This window comes from Podarcis erhardii (genome assembly GCF_964252035.2).
Source record: "Podarcis erhardii genome assembly, chromosome: 2".
NCBI classification, from domain to species: Eukaryota; Metazoa; Chordata; class Lepidosauria; order Squamata; family Lacertidae; genus Podarcis; species Podarcis erhardii.
This window is the reverse complement of record NC_138498.1, coordinates 119,979,831-119,998,171: the sequence shown is the minus strand read 5'-3', so window position 1 is coordinate 119,998,171 and position 18,341 is coordinate 119,979,831. Positions and strand designations below refer to the sequence as shown.

The 18,341-nt window shown below is 49.4% G+C and overlaps 1 protein-coding gene across 3 annotated transcripts; it reads right to left on the bottom strand.

Moving 5' to 3' along the window:
• Positions 1-4,369: 4,369 nt before the first annotated feature.
• On the bottom strand, positions 4,370-18,133 carry LOC309336573 (uncharacterized protein). Of its 3 annotated transcripts, none has more exons than XM_081852539.1 (6): positions 17,999-18,133; positions 14,678-15,696; positions 11,454-11,574; positions 9,735-9,974; positions 7,997-8,692; positions 4,370-5,173 (listed from the first exon to the last, which is right to left on the bottom strand). In XM_081852539.1, the coding sequence occupies exons 1-6, from the start codon at positions 18,126-18,128 to the stop codon at positions 4,923-4,925; spliced, it is 2,457 nt and encodes an 818-aa protein (XP_081708665.1). In that variant the 5' UTR covers positions 18,129-18,133; the 3' UTR covers positions 4,370-4,922. The 3 variants fall into 3 exon arrangements, with proteins under 3 accessions (XP_081708665.1, XP_081708666.1, XP_081708667.1); XM_081852540.1 differs by having other exon boundaries at positions 9,735-9,977; positions 11,454-11,571; XM_081852541.1 differs by lacking the exon at positions 9,735-9,974 and having other exon boundaries at positions 11,454-11,571.
• Between the last annotated feature and the right edge of the window lie 208 nt (positions 18,134-18,341).

The following is an 18,341-nucleotide window of genomic DNA, read 5'->3' as shown; positions in this document are numbered from 1 at the left end:
TCTTAAACTACATGCTCCTTGGTTGGGGCTGGTGGAAGTTGTAATCTGAGGGCACCAGGTTGGAGGACAGCTGAACTATAATCACAGCACAACCCCCATTTAGTTTTGGAGTGGTCAGTATTGACTGTATCAAATTCTAATCGACATGAGAGAGCTGCTATTGGCTAAGATTCTTGTGGAGCTCCCCCTCGTTTGAATGTAGTCCACACCATACATTTAAATCACCACAATGCCACTTTTAAAATTCGTGGCAGAGAGTTGTTAAAAGAGCGTCTGTTCCCATCGGAGAGCTACAATTCCCAGAGTTCCCTGTGAAGACTGACCGTGAAACCAGTCTGGGAATTGTAGTTCTGTGAGGGAACAGCTCTAAATGCCTCTCATAATTGATGTGTACACTTAACTGAAACGTGTTACTGAACTTACTGAAAATGTGTTGTCGTCGTTACCGTTTAGTAATAGGCAAATTAATGCATCTAGCAGAAATTTGTTAGGAGACCCCAAATTCTCCTTACAGAGCTGCCAGTCATGAAGGTCCCTGTAAAGAAGAACTGATTGTTAAAGCACTCTGGGAAATGTGGCTCTGTGAGAGGAATCGGGAACCCCAGTGTGGATTATAACAAATAAAGCACAGCTAGAATCATAGAATTGCAAGGGTTATTTCGCTCAGGAATTCTGCCCCAAGCCATCCTTAGGTGGGCTCGAACCACCAACCTTTTGGTTAACAGCCAGAAACACTCACTTATTGGCCCATGAGACTTTAAAGCAACTTACAAATCACAGAATAAGATGGGTCCTAAAAATAAATACAGTGGTGCCTCGCAAGACGAAAAGAATCCATTCCGCGAGTCTCTTCGTCTTGCGAAGCAGGCCCATTAGCGGCTTAGCGCTATTAGCGGCTTAGTGGGCTTAGCGGATCAGCTGATAAGCGGCTTAGCGGATCAGCTGTTTAGTGGCTTAGCGGATCAGCTGTTTAGAGGCTTAGCGGATCAGCTGTTTAGCGGCTTAGCGGATCAACTGATAAGCGGCTTAGTGGATCAGCTGATAAGCGGCTTAGCGGTTCAGCTGATAAGCGGATCAGCGGATCAGCTGATAAGCGGCTTAGCGGATCAGCCGATAAGCGGCTTAGCGGATCAGCTGATAAGCGGCTTAGCGGCTTAGAAAAAGGGGGGGGAGGGAAAAAACCCCGCAGGAACTCGCAAGACATTTTCGTCTTGCGAAGCAAGCCCATAGGAAATTCGTTTTGCAAAGCACCTCCAAAACGGAAAACCCTTTCGTCTAGCGGGTTTTCCGTCTTGCGAGGCATTCGTCTTGCGGGGCACCACTGTATCTGAGGTGTCGGAAGGGCAAAGAGGATTGTCTTTTGAAGGGAGGTGGGGATTAATCAGAAAAGTCTTCCAAGTCAGTGGTCCCTAAACCTTTTCTCCCAAGAACCACTTGGAAATTGATGAGGGTCTTGACCAGGGGTCAGCAAACTTTTTCAGCAGGGGGCTGGTCCACTGTCCCTCAGACCTTGTGGGAGGCCGGACTATATTTTTTCTGGGGAGAAATGAATGAATTCCTATGCCCCACAAATAACCCAGAGATGCATTTTAAATAAAAGGACACATTCTACTCATGTAGAAACACGCTGATTCCTGAAGCATCTGTGGGCCAAATTTAGAAGGTGATTGGGCCGGATCTGGGCCCTGGGCCTTAGTTTGCCTACCCACGGTCTTGACAGATCTTCCCAAACACTCTCCCCTCCCCACAACACTTTTTGGTACAAATCCATCATTTTAAATAAGCTGTTTTAAGATCCCACATCTATCGTGGCACAAATTCCCTCTGCCATTTAAACGGATTAATGCCTTTCTCCCTTATTCATACATGTCCCAGAAATTCACATCCCTACGATTAATTTAGGAGTGAGGTTTGGCTGTAAAATTGCCCACTGGCATTTCGCACCCGGGCCACAGGCCTGAGTAGGCCGGCAGTTCGACCTGTGGAGCATCTCCCCGTTGCTACAAGACCGATTGATTGATAGAATATATTTGTATATCACCATTTCATTTTTAAAAATATTGATGTGATTTGTGACAATTAGAGCACAATAAAGAACAATACAAAAAATTGATACAGATCGTCAGCTATTACAGAAAATGCTATTTATTTATTTTTTTGGATGGTCTGCATAACCCTGGAGGAAAAGACATGCTGAAGAGTATCATGTGTTCTCTATTTAAATTACAGAAGAATCGTTGAGTTGGAAGGGATCCCGAGGGTCATGTAGTCCAACCCCCTGCAATGCAGGAATTTCAACATGCTGTCGCCCATCTGATTTGAAACCATATCTGACCCTGCTTAGCTTTGCAAATGTGCTAGCAGTATTTCTAAACTTTGCAAATGCCCCTGTTTACTAGTGCATGTAAATGTGGAGCAAATCTGCATACTCTTTTCTGGGGCATGTCAACACCTTCCTTAGGTCGGGACCAGGGATCTGGTACTTTTTTCCTGTAGAAGACATAATCCAAGGGTCGGTAGCCTTTGTCTCATCCAGATGACGCTGAACTTCAGTTTTCATCATCCCTGACCATTGGCAAGGGCTGAAGGGTGTTAACGTTTATTTGTTCATTTATTAAATTTCTATATAGTGGATGCTGTTCATTTCTTCATTTATTAAATTTCGATACAGTGGTACCTCAGGTTAAGTACTTAATTCGTTCCGGAGGTCCGTTCTTAACCTGAAACTGTTCTTAACCTGAGGTACCATTTTGGTAATGGGGCCTCCCGCTGCTGCCGCACCGCCGGAGCACGATTTCTGTTCTCAGCCTGAAGCAAAGTTCTTAACCCGAGGTACTATTTCTGGGTTAGTGGAGTCTGTAACCTGAAGCGTATGTAACCCGAGGTACCACTGTACGGTGGACGCTCGGGTTGCGAACGTGATCTGTGCGGGATTCATGTTCGCAACCTGCAGCGGCGCGCCGGCGCGGGTTGCAATTTGGCGCTTCTGCAGATGCACAAAGCGTGATTTAGCACTGCTGCACATGTGTGACCGCCGAAACCCGGAAGTAACCCGTTCTGGTACTTCCAGGTTTTGGCGGGTCCGTAACCGGAAAAAACACAACCTGAAGCATCCGTATGACTGTACTGCCATCCTGGGATCAAAAACCACAAGCCCTTTTACAATGGCCATGGGTTGGCTAGTGAAGCAAAGGCCTGGGAGAAGAGGAATGTTTTTGTCTGGTGCTGATGTAAAGAAGGCGCCAGGTTAGCCTCCCTGAGGAGAGCATGCCACAAATGGGGAGCCACCATAGAAAAGGCCCTGTTCTCGCGTTGCCACCCTCCGGACGTCTCGTGGAGGAGGCACACGAAGAAGGCCCTCAGATGATGATTGCAGGGTCCATGTTGGTTCATATGGGGGAGAGGCGGTCCTTGAAACCTGCTTGTTCTTCAGCCCTGGCATAACCTAAACAGATTCCCAGGTGGGGTGGCATTACCATGCCAGTGGTGGCCAAAACTGGGTGGGGTACAGTGGAGGCAGGACATGGCTACCATGCCTACTGGCCATTGCTAGCATTATCCTCCATGAATTAGTTTAATTGCATGAATTAGTTAGACTATGGAACTCACTGCCACAGGAGGCAGTGATCACTGCTAGTATGGGTGGCTTTAAAATAGAAGAATCTGCAAGGATTAATCTTTTTTAAAAAATAATAATACTTTGGTCTTTATATTTTGACATTTACCTTTTGCACCCACCCGTCTCAGAAAACATAAGCAAAGCACTTAATCACTTTCCGCCGTATTGCAACGCTGCAGTGAAGTGCTTATGGTTTCCGTTGTTTAAAATTGCCTACTTTTGTTTTCTCTTGGCCTACAAGCAACTGGATTTGTATTTGGCACAGCAATTTCGGAAACGCTTTTGTAATACTGAAACTCGGTAATAAGAAGAGAATAATAATAAATAAAAGAGGAATAGACAAATTTCTGGGGGAGAGGGCTATTGCTGGAAACCCAAAGAGGGGAGTGTGTTCGAATCCTGATTCTGGGTTTCCCTCAGGCATCTGGTTGGCCACTGTGAAAACAGGATGCTGGTCTACACTGGCCATTGGACTGATCTGGATTGAGGACTGTATTGGAAAGTCTACCTTAAAACAGCTGAGTGAGACGCCTGTCTGCTAATGATACCCAACTCTATTTCTTTTTCAACTTTTCTTTATATATAAATATAAAGATTTAAGAAGTATAGAAAAGGATCTGTTACAGCCAAGTAGATAAAGTGCTTGAAAATCTATCCCGTAGGATTGCAACCCCTAAAAATCTAAATGACAAAATAGGAACATTTCATTGAACACAAAACAAACAGAAGCCTGTTAAAAAACAAACAAACTTGGTTAAATTACATTTATTCTTACCCGAGAGTTTTAAAACCAATTCATTTCCTGTTGGGTGTTGTATAGTTTGCTCCATGCACATTTTCTCAAATTACAACCGATATTTAAATATCCAAGGTGGCAGTGATTTATGTAGGTTTTTTGTTTTGTTTTTTTAAAAAAGTTCTTTTTATTTGATCGAAACCACAGTTCAGTGAAATGTAGCAAATAAGGAAACCGGAAGAAAAGTAAATAAAAATTAAACGTACGAAGGAAAAACGAGGAGGGAGAAATCAGGGTTGTTGCATTCACAATCCCTGGGAATAATAACTCTAGAAATGTAGATTTGGAAGGGACCCCAAGGGCCATCTAGTCTGACCCCCTGCAATGCAGGAATGATCCCACCAGCCGCAGAAGTGCTGCCGAAAAGGTGAAATGCTGCAGCACCGTTTGCTGGGGTAAAGGTCCCCAGCCTCCGCTGTGTCCAGTTAACTCGGTGGCAGGATTGCACCGAAAACATCCAATTGAGATTTCCTTGGAGAACAGCAAGCTAGGAGCACCCAAAATTTGTCACGGGGTCAGCTGACTGCTGAAGGTCCCTATCCGGCCCGGGTCTTCCCAACAGCAGTGTTCATCTTTCCATGCCACTGTTATTTCCTCCTGGGCGGCTGGAGAATGCGGCTGTGCCGGCAAGCTGCCTTTAAGATGAAGGCCGGCTCCTGGCAAAGCCCCAAGCGGCCGCTTTGTAGCTGGCAAGTTTTCTCCGTCTGAGGTGGGGGGCGTGGAGTCATCCTCCGAGTCTGTGGGGTCCTCTGGCAGGGCTGGAACGAAAGAGGAGGGCCTGGTTAGGTGGGGGCCAAGCTACACACCCATCCTGCCTCAGATTGTAAAGATGCACAAAGTCTTTGCAGGAGCCAGCCAGCAGTAAATCACACCCAGCAAGCGAGACTTAACTCTTTATTAGCAAGGTTCTTTTTATCATATGTGGTGGTCTTGTTACTAGGTTAAGGCTTACTGGGGAATGATATACAGTGGTACCTCGGGTTACAGACGCTTCAGGTTACAGACGCTTCAGGTTACAGACTCCGCTAACCCAGAAATAGTACCTCGGGTTAAGAATTTTACTTCAGGATGAGAACAGAAATTGTGCGGCAGCAGCGGGAGGCCTCATTAGCTAAAGTGGTGCTTCAGGTTAAGAACAGTTTCAGGTTAAGAACGGACCTCCAGAATGAATTAAGTTCTTAACCCGAGGTACCACTGTACAATGAAATGAAAAGAATGTTTAAATTAACGTTTGTAAAAAAAAAACCAGAAACTTTTCTTTTGGGAATTATAGGGATTGTTGTTGTTTAGTCGTGTCCGACTCTTCGTGACCCCATGGTCCAGAGCACGCCAGGCACTCCTGTCTTCCACTGCCTCCCGCAGTTTGGTCAGACTCATGTTGGTAGCTTCAATTATAGGGATAGAACTACCTCAATTGTATAGAAAGTTATTCATATATGTGACTACAGCGGCAAGAATGTTACTTGCCGAAAAATGGAAAGAAGTCCCAGCAAAGGAAGAATGGATACAAAAACTTATGGAATATGCAGAAATGGCGAAACTTACCGGAAGAATAAGAAATCACGATAAACTTTTTATAAAAGAATGGAAATGGTTTGTTGAATATGTACACATAAATTGTACACAGATAAAAACACTGGCAGGATAACTATAATAACCTGCAGCTCTATATATAAAGAAGATAAATAAATAAATAAGTTAATTTGGATATGCAGAAGATATTAAAAGTAAATTTAAGGAACCACAGAAAGGGGGGGGAGGAAGATTTAAAATGTCAAAATGAATGTAAAATCAGTGAAATGTATATATCTGAAAATTACAAATAAAATTAAAGAACAACAACTATTAGCAAACAGGATCCACACAGGAGTGTCAGGCCTACAGAGCACAGCAACTCAGGTGTCGCTCTCATGAAGCTGGTCTCTGGTGTCAGCATCGCCCTTGAGCCCGTGCCGCTGACTGGACTCATCCACTTCAGCCCCGACTGGGCCAGCACTTCCAGAGACCACCTTCTGCACAGGAACAGGTCAAAGTGCTGTGGACTCACAACTCAGAGCTGTGAGCACCAGATTCACTCCCGAAGACAGTCATTGCACAGCAGAGTATAGCAGAGCATAAACCACTCGGAGAACAGCTCTGTAGAATAACTACAGTGGTGCCCCGCAAGACGAATGCCTCGCAAGACGAAAGGGTTTTCCGTTTTTCGAGGTGCTTCGCAAGACGAATTTCCCTATGGGCTTGCTTCGCAAGACAAAAATGTCTTGCGGGTTTGCTTCCTTTTTCTTAAAGCCATTAATACCCGGGGAATCCGCGCTCCGCAAGACGAAAAAATCGCAAGACGAAGCAACTCGCAGAACGAATTAATTTCGTCTTGCGAGGCACCACTGTACTTTTATTCTATCTACAACTATCATACACAACTCTATACAGAGCTAAATGGAGAAGCTGAACTGCACTGCAGCTGCTCTTAGCAGTAACCTTATCTATACAGAGATAACACTCTCTCTCTCTAACACTCAGTCTCTATCTTTGATGTGAGGCTGGAGCGGAATAAGTAGTGAGCAGAAACCGCCCCCTTCCTCTCTGGAGAATCAGCAGAGAACATCAGCAGATTCTTGGAATGGGAGGGGTGAAATCTCCTCACCTGCCTCCCCACAGGGACTATGTCTCCTCTTCTCCAGGCGTTTTCCCAAGCAATCTGAGACTGCACCTGCGGACAGCCAACCCCTCCTCTGCCCTTTTCATGCCTCTTCTGGTTCTGGGAGAACAGGGAGGATGGAAGCTGGTTGCAGCAGGAGGGGGAAATAGCACTGTGTTCCGGTTTTCAAACAATTTTCAGAAGCCAAACATCTGACGCGGCTTACACGGCTTCTGATTGAGTGCTGGAAGCTCCTGCAGCCAATCGGAAGTTGTGCCTTTGTTTCCAAACAGTTCCGGGAGTCAGATGGACTCCCGGAATGGATTAAAATTGAGAACCAAGCTACGGCAGTATTATAAAAGATGCAGATGGAAAGGATTAACAATAAGACCAACAAAGGGGAGGAGTGAAGTCCAGGAGCTTTTATATATTACGCTGCTATGTGAATATAAAATTTAATTTACTATATATAGGGACGCGGGTGGCACTGTGGGTTAAACCACAGAGCCTAGGACTTGCCAATCAGAAGATTGGTGGTTCGAATCCCCGCGACAAGGTGAGCTCTTGTTGCTCGGTCCCTGCTCGGTCCCAACCTAGCAGTGCAAAAGCACGTCAAAGTACAAGTAGATAAATAGGTACCACTCTGGCGGGAAGGTAAACGGCGTTTCCGTGCGCTGCTCTGGTTCGCCAGAAGCGGCTCAGTCATGCTGGCCACATGACCCGGAAGCTGTACGCTGGCTCCCTCGGCCAATAAAGTGAGATGAGTGCCACAACCCCAGAGTCGGTCACGACTGGACCTAATGGTCAGGGGTCCCTCTACCTTGTGTGTGTGTGTGTGTGCCTTGTGTGTGTGTGTGTGTATAGTTGCAGCAACTAAAACATAAAGCCAGATGATAAAAATACTAAAAAGTTAAAAGCACAACAGCACCCTCTTCCAACTCACCACTGTGTGGCAGACATTCACGGTTTGCGGCACCCGATCCGGCGGCCTTGACCCGCTTCCGGTAGAGCAGCGGGCGGATGACCGCCTCTTCGGGCCTCACGGCTTTCTCCACCGCTTTGTCGAATGGCAGGCCCTGCCGCCGGTAGGCCCTAACCCTCTTCCGGAGGTTCCCATACGTGTCATTCCATCTCTTGCGGGTGGCGAGGCCTGACCTCTCGTAGTAGCCCAGCGCAGACACCCTCTTGCCCGCGGCTGCAAAGAACGCCGCCTGCCGCGCAGCTGCCCTGCTCCCGGGGACGAGGCCCAGCGCCGCCTCCTTGTTCGCCACCACCAGCTTGTACAGCAGCGTTTTCTCCTCCATGTTCCAGTTGGGCTTCCGCCGCCGCTTCTTTGGGGTCCCTGGTTCGGGAAGGTCCCCTTCCATGACGTCCAGCAAGCAAAAGGCTGGCCTGAGGTGCATGGCGGAAAGGTTTCCGTTGGCCACCTCTGTGCTCTGCTGCCGCGGAAGTTTGTCCCTGCTCACCTGGCCCACCCAGCGGTTCCTCCTCCGCCTCTTCCGCCGGAGCAGCTGCTCGTCGACCTCCTGGTCCTCGCTCTCAGAAGCTGGCTCTCTTGGCCCCTTTCCGGAATGTTCCGCTAGCGCAGGGCCTTCCCACAGTTGGCTCCTCCTCCCGCACTCATTTTCTGCTCCGTAACCTGTCGAGAGGAATAAGAGAAGAGATGCCTGCTTGGGTGAAGCTGGATGGCTATTAGACAGATGCAAAACGTCGCCGTGTGTGGAGAGCCCCTCTTGGGGATACTCCATTCCATGCCTTCCCAGCTTGCTTAAAGCTTCCCATCCACCCAGGCTGTCCATATCCCCGTCAATGCAATGGTGGAGCCGTATAACACAGTGTGGCAGGGAATATTAGAAAACAGGACACAATATAATCAGGAAAAGGGGCACAATATTACCCACATATTTTTTTTTCCTGTAGTAGATGGGCAACCCGTGTCTATCTTCTTCTCCTATATTTTATACATTTATTTACATTATTTACATTTTATTTTTACAAAGTAATAATCATAAATAAATATCTCCTGCTTGGACTACTGCAATGCACTCTACGTGGGGCTACCTTTGAAGGTGCCCCGGAAACTGCAATTAATCCAGAATGTGGCACCTAGACTGGTGACTGGGAGTGGCCGCTGGGACCACATAACACCGGTCCTGAGAGATCTGCATTGGCTCCCAGTACGTTTCCGAGCACAATTCAAAGTGTTGGTGCTGACCTTTAAAGTCCTAAATGGCCTCGGCCCAGAAAACCCGAAGGAGCGTCTCCACCCCCATCGCTCAGCCCGGACACTGAGATCCAGCGCCGAGGGGTGAGCTCCCGTTGCTCGGTCCCTGCTCCTGCCAACCTAGCAGTTCAAAAGCACTTCAAAGTGCAAGTAGATAAATAGGTACCGCTCTGGCGGGAAGGTAAACGGCGTTTCTGTGGGCTGCTCTGGTTTGCCAGAAGCGGCTTAGTCATGCTGGCCACATGACCCGGAAGCTGTATGCCGGCTCCCTCGGCCAGTAAAGCGAGATGAGCGTCGCAACCCCAGAGTCGGTCACGACTGGACCTAACGGTCAGGGTTCCCTTTACCCTTTACCACTGTATAAGAAATAACTGGCAATGCCTGGGATCAAACTGGGAACCTCCTGCTCACAGAAAAGGGTATTCTGATACTGATGGACTTGAAAATGTCTCCTGACCTCTCTCCTGGCTCTCTCTCAGCCCGCTTCTGCTGTGAGGCACAGATTCCTCCAGCCTCTCCCCTCCGTCAGGTTCCTGCTGGAAGTCAGGCCTGGGCCAAATCTCGCCTCCATGACGACTGTAGCGAGGCTGGGAGATGTCGTCCCCTTCCCTCCACCTCGAGGCCTCGTATTGCCCCACAGCTGCCGACTGCTCTGGGGTCTCTCTGCCCTCCAAGCTTAGTCTCCTCTGCCTTCTACCTGCTCGAAAAAGGAGAAAGACGGAGAATAGCGAAAGGTGTACCAGACGTCTTCCGAAGGTGGCACCGTATTTTTCACTCCATAGGTTGCACTGTTCCCCTCTTAAAAACTAAGGGGAAAAGTCTGTGCATCTTATGGAGCGAATGCAGGGGGGAGGAAGGCAGGAAAAGCCCCCAAGAGCCGCACACAAGCTTCGTGCGGCTCTTGCGGGCTTTTCCCTAGGAGGGAGAAGGGACTGACGGGGCCAGTCAGTCCCTTCTCCCTCCTGGTAGAATAGTCGGCCAATTGGTGTTAAAGAAGGATAGAACTTTTTATATGTACACAACAACAGCAGCAAGAATACTCATTGCAAAGCATTGGAAGACACAAGATCTACCCACTCTGGAAGAATGGCAGATGCAAGTAACAGAATATATGGAGATGGCGGAAATGACTGGCAGAATCCGAGACCAGGGAGAAGAGTCGGTGGAAGAAGATTGGAAGAAATTTAAGATTTATTTACAGAAATATTGTAAAATTTTTGAATGTTAATGGCATTGAAATGAACTGAAGGGGTTCTAGCAATGAGGTTAAAAATAAGATGGGATGGATAATTAGACTAATAAATTGGATATGAATTTGCTGAACTAATTTTTAACAGGGATACAAAAAAAGGGAGATGTGAGGAAGTCAAGAAAATAAGTGAATCAAAGATGAGAAGTAAAAAGAGGGATTTTTTGTATTTTTTCTTCTTTTTTTCTTAAAATGTGTTTTTTCTTTTCTTTTTTGAAACTATTTTTCTTTTTTCCTATGTATTTTATAATTTTGTACTTTTGTGTTTTTGTTTTTCTTTCTTATGTTTGTTGTCTTTTCTAAAACTTAATAAAAATCTTTATTAAAAAAAAAAATAAATAAAAAGCCCGCAGGAGCCGCATGCTCCTTAAAGGGTATGCGGCTCCTGTGGGCTTTTGCGGGAGGTGGGGTAATTGCCATAGCCTTGCGCAGCCTCCCCCGGCTGGAGAGGCTGGGCAAGGCTAAAGAGGAAGCCAAGGCAGCGAGCAGGATGGATCGCGCTCACTGCCTTGGCTTCTTTAGCCACGCTTCTTTAGCCTCGCTGGAGAGGTTTAGCTCCCGGCTGCAGAGGTTGCAGGATGGATCCCGCTGGCTGTCTTGGCTTCTTTGTTCTTTGGGGCTTGGGGGAAACCCGGGCTTCCCCCGCAGGCCCAAGAAGCTCTGGGAGAAGTGGACAGGTTTTTTTTTCTTGATTTCCCCCTCTAAAAACTAGGTGTGTCTTGTGGTCCGGTGTGTCCTATAGAGCGAACAATACGGTAATTCAACGAGCCTTGCAAAACAGGAAAAAGCTGCAAGAACCCCTGTTTCCCCTTCTCTGTCACACCGGGAGGGGAGAGGAAGTTGTGCGGAGTTGACAAAAAAAGAAACGAACCACTGAGGGCTCTCCAGGAGATTTGCAGCGTCCCAGAAATGAAGACCATTGCTTACCATGTGAGGTCACATTGACAGCATCCTCCTCCTCCTCTTCCTCTCGCTTGATTTCACGGCACAGCTGCCCCGGCCTAGCGTCTGCCACCGGGGAACTCACAGACGGGTCCACAAATGGTGGCTGAAATGACAGCAAAGAGGCCCTTCAGGCTTGAGCAGGAAGGGGATGAGATTAGAAGAGCCCTTGAGATCAGCTGGGCAAGCAGAATGCCACAGGTTCAATCCCCGGCTTCTCTTGTTTAAAAAATAAAAAAGGGTCACCCGGCACAGTGTTCTTCAGCCACAAGTCCCCAGATGTGGGTGGACTACAAATCCCATCGTCCTTGACTGCCGGGCTAAACAGTGGATGATGGGCTTTGTAGCCCACTAACACCTGGGGACTCCAGGTTGAAGAACACTGAGGGGGGGGGGATGGGAGGGAAAACGCCAGAGATGCTAAACAGTTCAATACTGACACATGGGGTAGGGTGGCTGCTTTTCTGCATATGCTCACATCATCTTCTTCCTTGGAGGTTTTTAAGCAGAGGTCAGATGGCCATCTGCCACGTTTGATCAAGTTTAGATTTCTGCCATGGATGCTTGTGGTCAGACTAAATGACCCTTGTGTATCCTTCCAGCCCTACAATTCTGCAATTCCCCTCAGATGTTGCTATGTTCTGGGTGCAGAGAGCACATTTCACCTCCTTTCACTTCCTTTTTTGAGAGAAATGCAGAGAGGCTGGTCATCCTACTGTTTAGCATTATGAGGGATAAAGTGAACTGGATTCCTCAAGAGGAAGGAAATTTGGATTTGAGAAGAAATTATGATGATGATAATGATGATGATAATAATAATAATTTATTTATACTCCACCCACCTGGCTGGGTTTCCCCAGCCACTCTGGGCGGCTCCCAACAAAATATTAAAAACACAATAAAACATCAAACATTAAAAACTTCCCTAAACAGGGCTGCCTTCAGATGTCTTCTAAAAGTCAGGTAGTTCTTTTTTCCCTTGATATCTGGTGGGAGGGCATTCCACAGGGTGGGTGCCACCACCGAGAAGGCCCTCTGCCTGGTTCCCTGTAACCTCACTTCTCGCAGTGAGGGGACCACCAGAAGGCCCTCAGCGCTGGACCTCAGTGTCTGGGCAGAACGATGGGGGTCGAGACGCTCCTTCAGGTACACTGGACCAAGGCCATTTAGGGCTTTAAAGGTCAGCACCAACACTTTGAATTGTGCTTGGAAACGTACTGGGAGCCAATGTAGGTCTTTCAGGACCAGTGTTATATGGTATCAGTGGCCACTCCTGGTCACAAGTTTGGCTGCCGCATAATGGCAAGAGCCAAGGCCTCCCCCCCCGAAGCCCCCATTTGTGGGGAAGGATCCTCCATCTTTCCAAAGTGCTGACACCAATGGCCCCCTCTGAGATTTGATGAGGTTCCCCACCTTCCTTTGCAAGAAGGCAAAGATGAACATTAATCCACAACTCTATAATCCGATAAGGAAATCAGCCCTGAGTGCTCACTGGAAGGACAGATCCTGAAGCTGAGGCTCCAATACTTTGGCCACCTCATGAGAAGAGAAGTCTCCCTGGGAAAGACCCTGATGTTGGGAAAGATGGAGGGCACAAGGAGAAGGGGACGACAGAGGACGAGATGGTTGGACAGTGTTCTCGAAGTTACAAACATGAGCCTGACCAAACTGCGGGAGGTGGTGGAAGACAGGAGTGCCTGGCGTGCTCTGATCCATGGGGTCACAAAGAGTCAGACACGACTAAACGACTAAACAACAACAATAATCCTATGATTTCCTGGGCCAATAGTCTTGACCCAGTCTTTGTCAGCTTCTTCTGTTTACCTGCGTGGCATTGATCTCCTGGCGAACTTGTCGTGACCCCTGAGATGGGATCGGACTCCAACTCCCATCATCCTCCACTGCCAGCCACACTGCATGGGGGTGATGAGAGCCAGAGTCCAACAAGCATCCAGGACGACTCCCCCTGCCACAGGGTGATCCACACCACCACCCCCCGAAGCCACCTTGCCAGCTGCCCTCAAACGAAAATACCACTGGTCCTTTCCACCACACCACATGCCTGAGACGTTAACATATAAGTGCTGGAGGTGAAATAGTTAAACAAGTTAGCCAATCAGAACCCAGGGAGGTGGAGTCAGAGGGACTATAAAACCAGCTCTGGGAGGGGCAAATAGAGGAGTTTGTTGGGAGTTGGGTGGTTGGTTGGAGTGGGAGTGAATTGGGATAGACTCTGTGGGGAGGTTGAGTTAGTGTAGTGAAATAAGTTGAGTCAGGAACAGTTAGGAGCTAGGAAGACAAGTAAATATCTGAGAGGTGGTTTAGTGAGTGAGAGCAGGTAGCGGAAGTTATAGGTCTGGATAGGCACCCCATGATTGTACGGTGGTACCTCGGGATGCGAACGGGATCCGTTCCAGAGCCCTGTTCGCATCCCAAAGCGAACGTAACCCGTGTCAGTGTGTCTGCGGGTCACGTTTCGGTGCTTCTGCGCATGTGCGTGACGTCATTTTGACGGTCTGCGCATGCGTGCGCGCTGAAACCCGGAACTAACGTGCTCCGTTACTTCCGGGTCGCCACGGAGCTCAACATGAATTTGCCTAACCCGAAGCGTATTCATCCCGAGGTATGACTGTAATCGACTGAGACCGTTTATGAAACCACACGCTTGTTAGGTAAAAGTAAAGGGACCCCTAACCATTAGGTCCAGTCGTGACTGACTCTGGGGTTGCGGCACTCATCTCGCTTTACTGGCTGAGGGAGCCGGCGTACAGCTTCTGGGTCATGTGGCCAGTATGACTAAGCCGCTTCTGGCAAACCAGAGCAGCACATGGAAACACCGTTTACCTTCCCGCCTATTTATCTACTTGCACTCTTGACATGCTTTCGAACTGCTAGGTTGGCAGGAGCAGGGACCGAACAACAGGAGCTCACCCCGTCGCGGGGATTCGAACTGCCGACCTTCTGATCGGCAAGTCCTAGGCTCTGTGGTTTAACCCACAGCGCTACCCACGTCCCTTCCTTAAACTGGAATAAATAAACAGAAGTTTATGTTCCAACTTAACCCTGACTGGACTCAGTATTGTACCAGGTAAGGCCTGGGTGGTGGCAGTGAGAAATAAAGTGTTGGCACAGGGATCAGTAGACGGTGAAGCGTCCGAGGACCCTGAGTGATGGCCACAATGCCCTGCTCTTATGAGGCACAAACCAACCTCCCTCATTCGGCGTGGCCCCCACTCCAACTGTTCCTTCCTCTGGAGGAAAATCTCGGCCAGGATCACGGCCTGGGCACAGGTCTCAGGGCCCCGCTCCTTCACCCAGCCCTGGACTTCGGGCGGCAGGATGGCCAGGAGCTGCTCCAGGACCAGCAGCTCCAGGATCTGCTCCTTGGTCGTCTTCTCGGCCTTCAGCCACTGCCGGCAGCACTCCTGGAGCCGGCTGTAAGCCTCTCGGGGGCCGCCGGCCTCCTGGTAGCAGAAGCGCCGGAAGCGCTGCCTCTGCTTCTCCGTCCTCAGGGCTGCGGCCCGCAAGATGGCGGCCTTCACCTTCTGGTAGTTCTTCCAGTCCCGAGACTCCAGTTTGACGAAAGTCTGCGCATCGCCGCCGAGGGCCGGCAGGAGCCGGGCCACCCACTCCTCGCATGGCCAGTGGCAGGCTTCGGCCACATGCTCGAAGGAAGCCAGGAAGGACTTAGCATCGTCCCAGACGCTGGGCTCTTCCGGCGACTGGGGGGTCCCCCGTTCCGGGCTAGGAGGCTCCAGTTTCCTCAGGAACTCCTGCCACTGGGCCTCCCAGCACTGCAACAAGTCCTCCTTTGAGTTCAGAGTGACAGGCAGATCTGTGGACCCCTGCAGGAATTCCCCGATACTCCCAGCCTGAACGACGTGGGGGCCCCCGTCCTGCCCATCGCCCAATTGGTCCATCACCTCCGATGAATCTGGATCTTCTGTTTTTATCCCCAAGTGCTCTCTCAGCTCGGCAGCAGCCGGGACCCAGATGCCGACCTCTGTGCCCTTCAGCTCCAACCCTGCCATGTCCTTCCACGGTTCAGAAACACGTCCTCCCAACGCGTTCACACCAAAGAGAGACATTTTGGTCCTCCAGGTCTCTCTTGGAACCCCCGGCCTATCCCACAAGGCCACTGCCTTTCTCCAGAGTGCAGATCTTCGGGGATTCAATGGGCGACGAGAGAGAAGCAAGGAGACCCGCCAGTGGTGGGGCAGGGTTGTTCCTGGAGGGGAGCAGAGAGGGGAGAGAGAGTTATAAACGCCATCTCCAACTCCTCGAATTTTTTTTGCACATCTCTTGGGAAGACACGCGAACTAATGCCAGTGTACTGGAAGATGCAAAGATCACCCGTGTCAAAGCAATGATTCTTCAATATCAACTTCGTTGGACTGGTCATGTGCGGATGCCTGATTATTGTCTCCCAAAATAACTACAGTGGTGCCTCGGGTTAAGAACTTAATTCATTCTGGAGGTCCGTTCTTAACCTGAAACTGTTCTTAACCTGAAGCACCACTTTAGCTAATGGGGCCTCCCGCTGCTGCTGCACAATTTCTGTTCTCATCCTGAAGTAAAATTCTTAACCCGAGGTACTATTTCTGGGTTAGCGGAGTCTGTACCCTGAAGCGTCTGTAACCTGAAGCGTCTGTAACCCGAGGTACCACTGTACAAGATCAGTCCAACATCCTGAGCAACATTTAACTTTTTATTTATTTATCTGTTAGATTTAAATACCACCCTTCCTCACAGGCTGGCAGGGCTGTTCACAGGATAAAAATACGAGATAAAACACAAGTAAATAGTTCAAAACAAAAACTCCCTCCCTTTTCACAAACGCATTTCAAAGGCTATAGAATACAAATCAGCCAAAGGCCTGGCTGAAGAGGAACATTTTCGCCTGGCGCCAGGCGAACAGGTGAACTTTCTGCTGAAACTCACAGGCAGGACCTGAGCACAAAAGCGCTATATCATTGTTATGTCATTTTTACACCGCTTTATATTCTTAAGGGGGGGGGGGGAATCTCAAAATATCAGTCGGGATCGTTGGTAGAGTATGAGACTCTTCATCTCCGGGTTGTGGGTTCGAGCACCACATCAGGCAACATGCACTGCAGAGGGTTGGGCTAGAGGACCTTCTGGGTCCCTTCAAACTCTGCAATTCTATGATCAGGTAAAGCAATCCCAAAACATGACAGAAGGAAGCCAAGTACAAGCGACGCATTCAAAGCAGCAGAAATAACAGGAAAGTAAAATATTATATTATCCCCAGTTGGGATTGCCAGCATTCAGAGTCCCCATCCATCCTTTCTGCCTAGCTGCCCCTTCTGGAAACGTAAGAAGGGCCCTGAATCTGGATCAGACCAGGGGCCCATCGAGTCCAGCATCCTGTTCTCACAGTGGCTGACCGGATGCAAGCAGGATCTGAGCATGAGAGCCCTCTCCCTTCCTGCAGTTTCCAGGTGTTCAGAAGCATTGACCGCAGGTGCAAGACCCAGCCATCCTGGCTGGTACCCAATGACAGAGCTCTCCATGAATTGTGCTGACCCACTTTCTAAACCCTCCAAGGAGACACGGGTGGCGCTGTGGGTTAAACCACAGAGCCTTGGGCTTGCCAATGAGAAGGTCGGCGGTTCAAATCTCACCAACGGGGTGAGCTCCCGTTGCTCGGTCCCTGCTCCTGCCAACCTAGCAATTCAAAAGCACGTCAAAGTGCAAGTAGATAAATAGGTACCACTCTGTTGGGAAGGTAAACGGCGTTTCCTTGCGCTGCTCTGGTTCGCCAGAAGCGGCTTAGTCATGCTGGCCACATGACCCGGAAGCTGTACGCTGGCTCCCTCGGCCAATAAAGCGAGAAGAGCACCGCAACCCCAGAGTCGGTCACGACTGGACCTAATGGTCAGGGGTCCCTTTCAGTGGTGTAGCGTGGGGGGTGCAGGGGGGGCCGGCCGCACCGGGCGCAACATCTGGGGGTTAGGGTTAGGGGTAGGGTTAGGGGGCGCAAATCCACGGGTTAGGGGGCGCAAATCCACGGGTTAGGGGGCGCAAATTACTTGCCTTGCCCCGGGTGCTGACAACCCACGCTACGCCACTGGTCCCTTTACCTTTAAGCCCTCCAAGTTGGCAGCAACTCAAACTCTCCCCCTCCCTCCCAGCCAGCCCCACAACCACTCAGCCCTCCTTCAGAATCATAGTCCAACCCCCTGCAACCCAGGGGGTTGGGTGACCATCTGTCCTGGATCCTTTAGCTGAGTATCCTGCATTGCCGGGGGTTGGACTAGATGACCCTGGGGGGCCCCTTTCCAACTCTGCAATGCTATGATTCTATGAATGCAGGAATAGCTGTAACTAAGCCCAACTCCAAGCTGCTGAAGCCACTGAAACGCACATTTTCTGAGATCTTGCAAGTTCAGGGCGCCTCGCTAGCCAGAGTGGCTGGAGGCTGGAGCCAATTCCCGTCCAGCCTTAAAACTCAGCAGGACGAAGGTGCAAATCCATTTTCACCCCCCCCCCCTTTCCCTCTGAGTCACCTTGTGCCTTTTCCTCCCCTTCCCCAGCCCAGGCGCCCCGCAGGCAACGGCCGCCCTCCTCCGAGCCTTCCTCCTCCTGCAAACCCAGCCAACTCTTCCTGCTCCTCCGGCGCCTGCCAAGAAGCAACATTTGGAAATCGCATCTCCGGGCGGGGCCAGCAGAGGAAGCGTCTTGCATGCAGCTGACATCCGGTGCTCACTTCGAAAAAATAAAACAACTGGCTTCTTTCTAGGAAGCGCTGAGTCTTTGCCTTTAACTCCTTGAGCAAGAATAAGAATAAACTCGCTGTTGCAAGCTGCGTGCGCAATTGCGCAAAGGGTGCCTCCTGATCTTTTGCACCCA

Excerpts from the sequence above, each read along its gene's own strand:
- LOC309336573 (XM_081852539.1), bottom strand. The coding sequence starts at position 18,128 with ATGTTGCTTCTTGGCAGGCGCCGGAGGAGCAGGAAGAGTTGGCTGGGT. Across the intron at positions 15,697-17,998 it reads AGGGGAGGAAAAGGCACAAG|GAACAACCCTGCCCCACCAC; the intron begins GTGACTCAGAGG and ends GCTCCCCTCCAG. Across the intron at positions 8,693-9,734 it reads GAGAGAGAGCCAGGAGAGAG|GTTACGGAGCAGAAAATGAG; the intron begins GTCAGGAGACAT and ends TCCTCTCGACAG.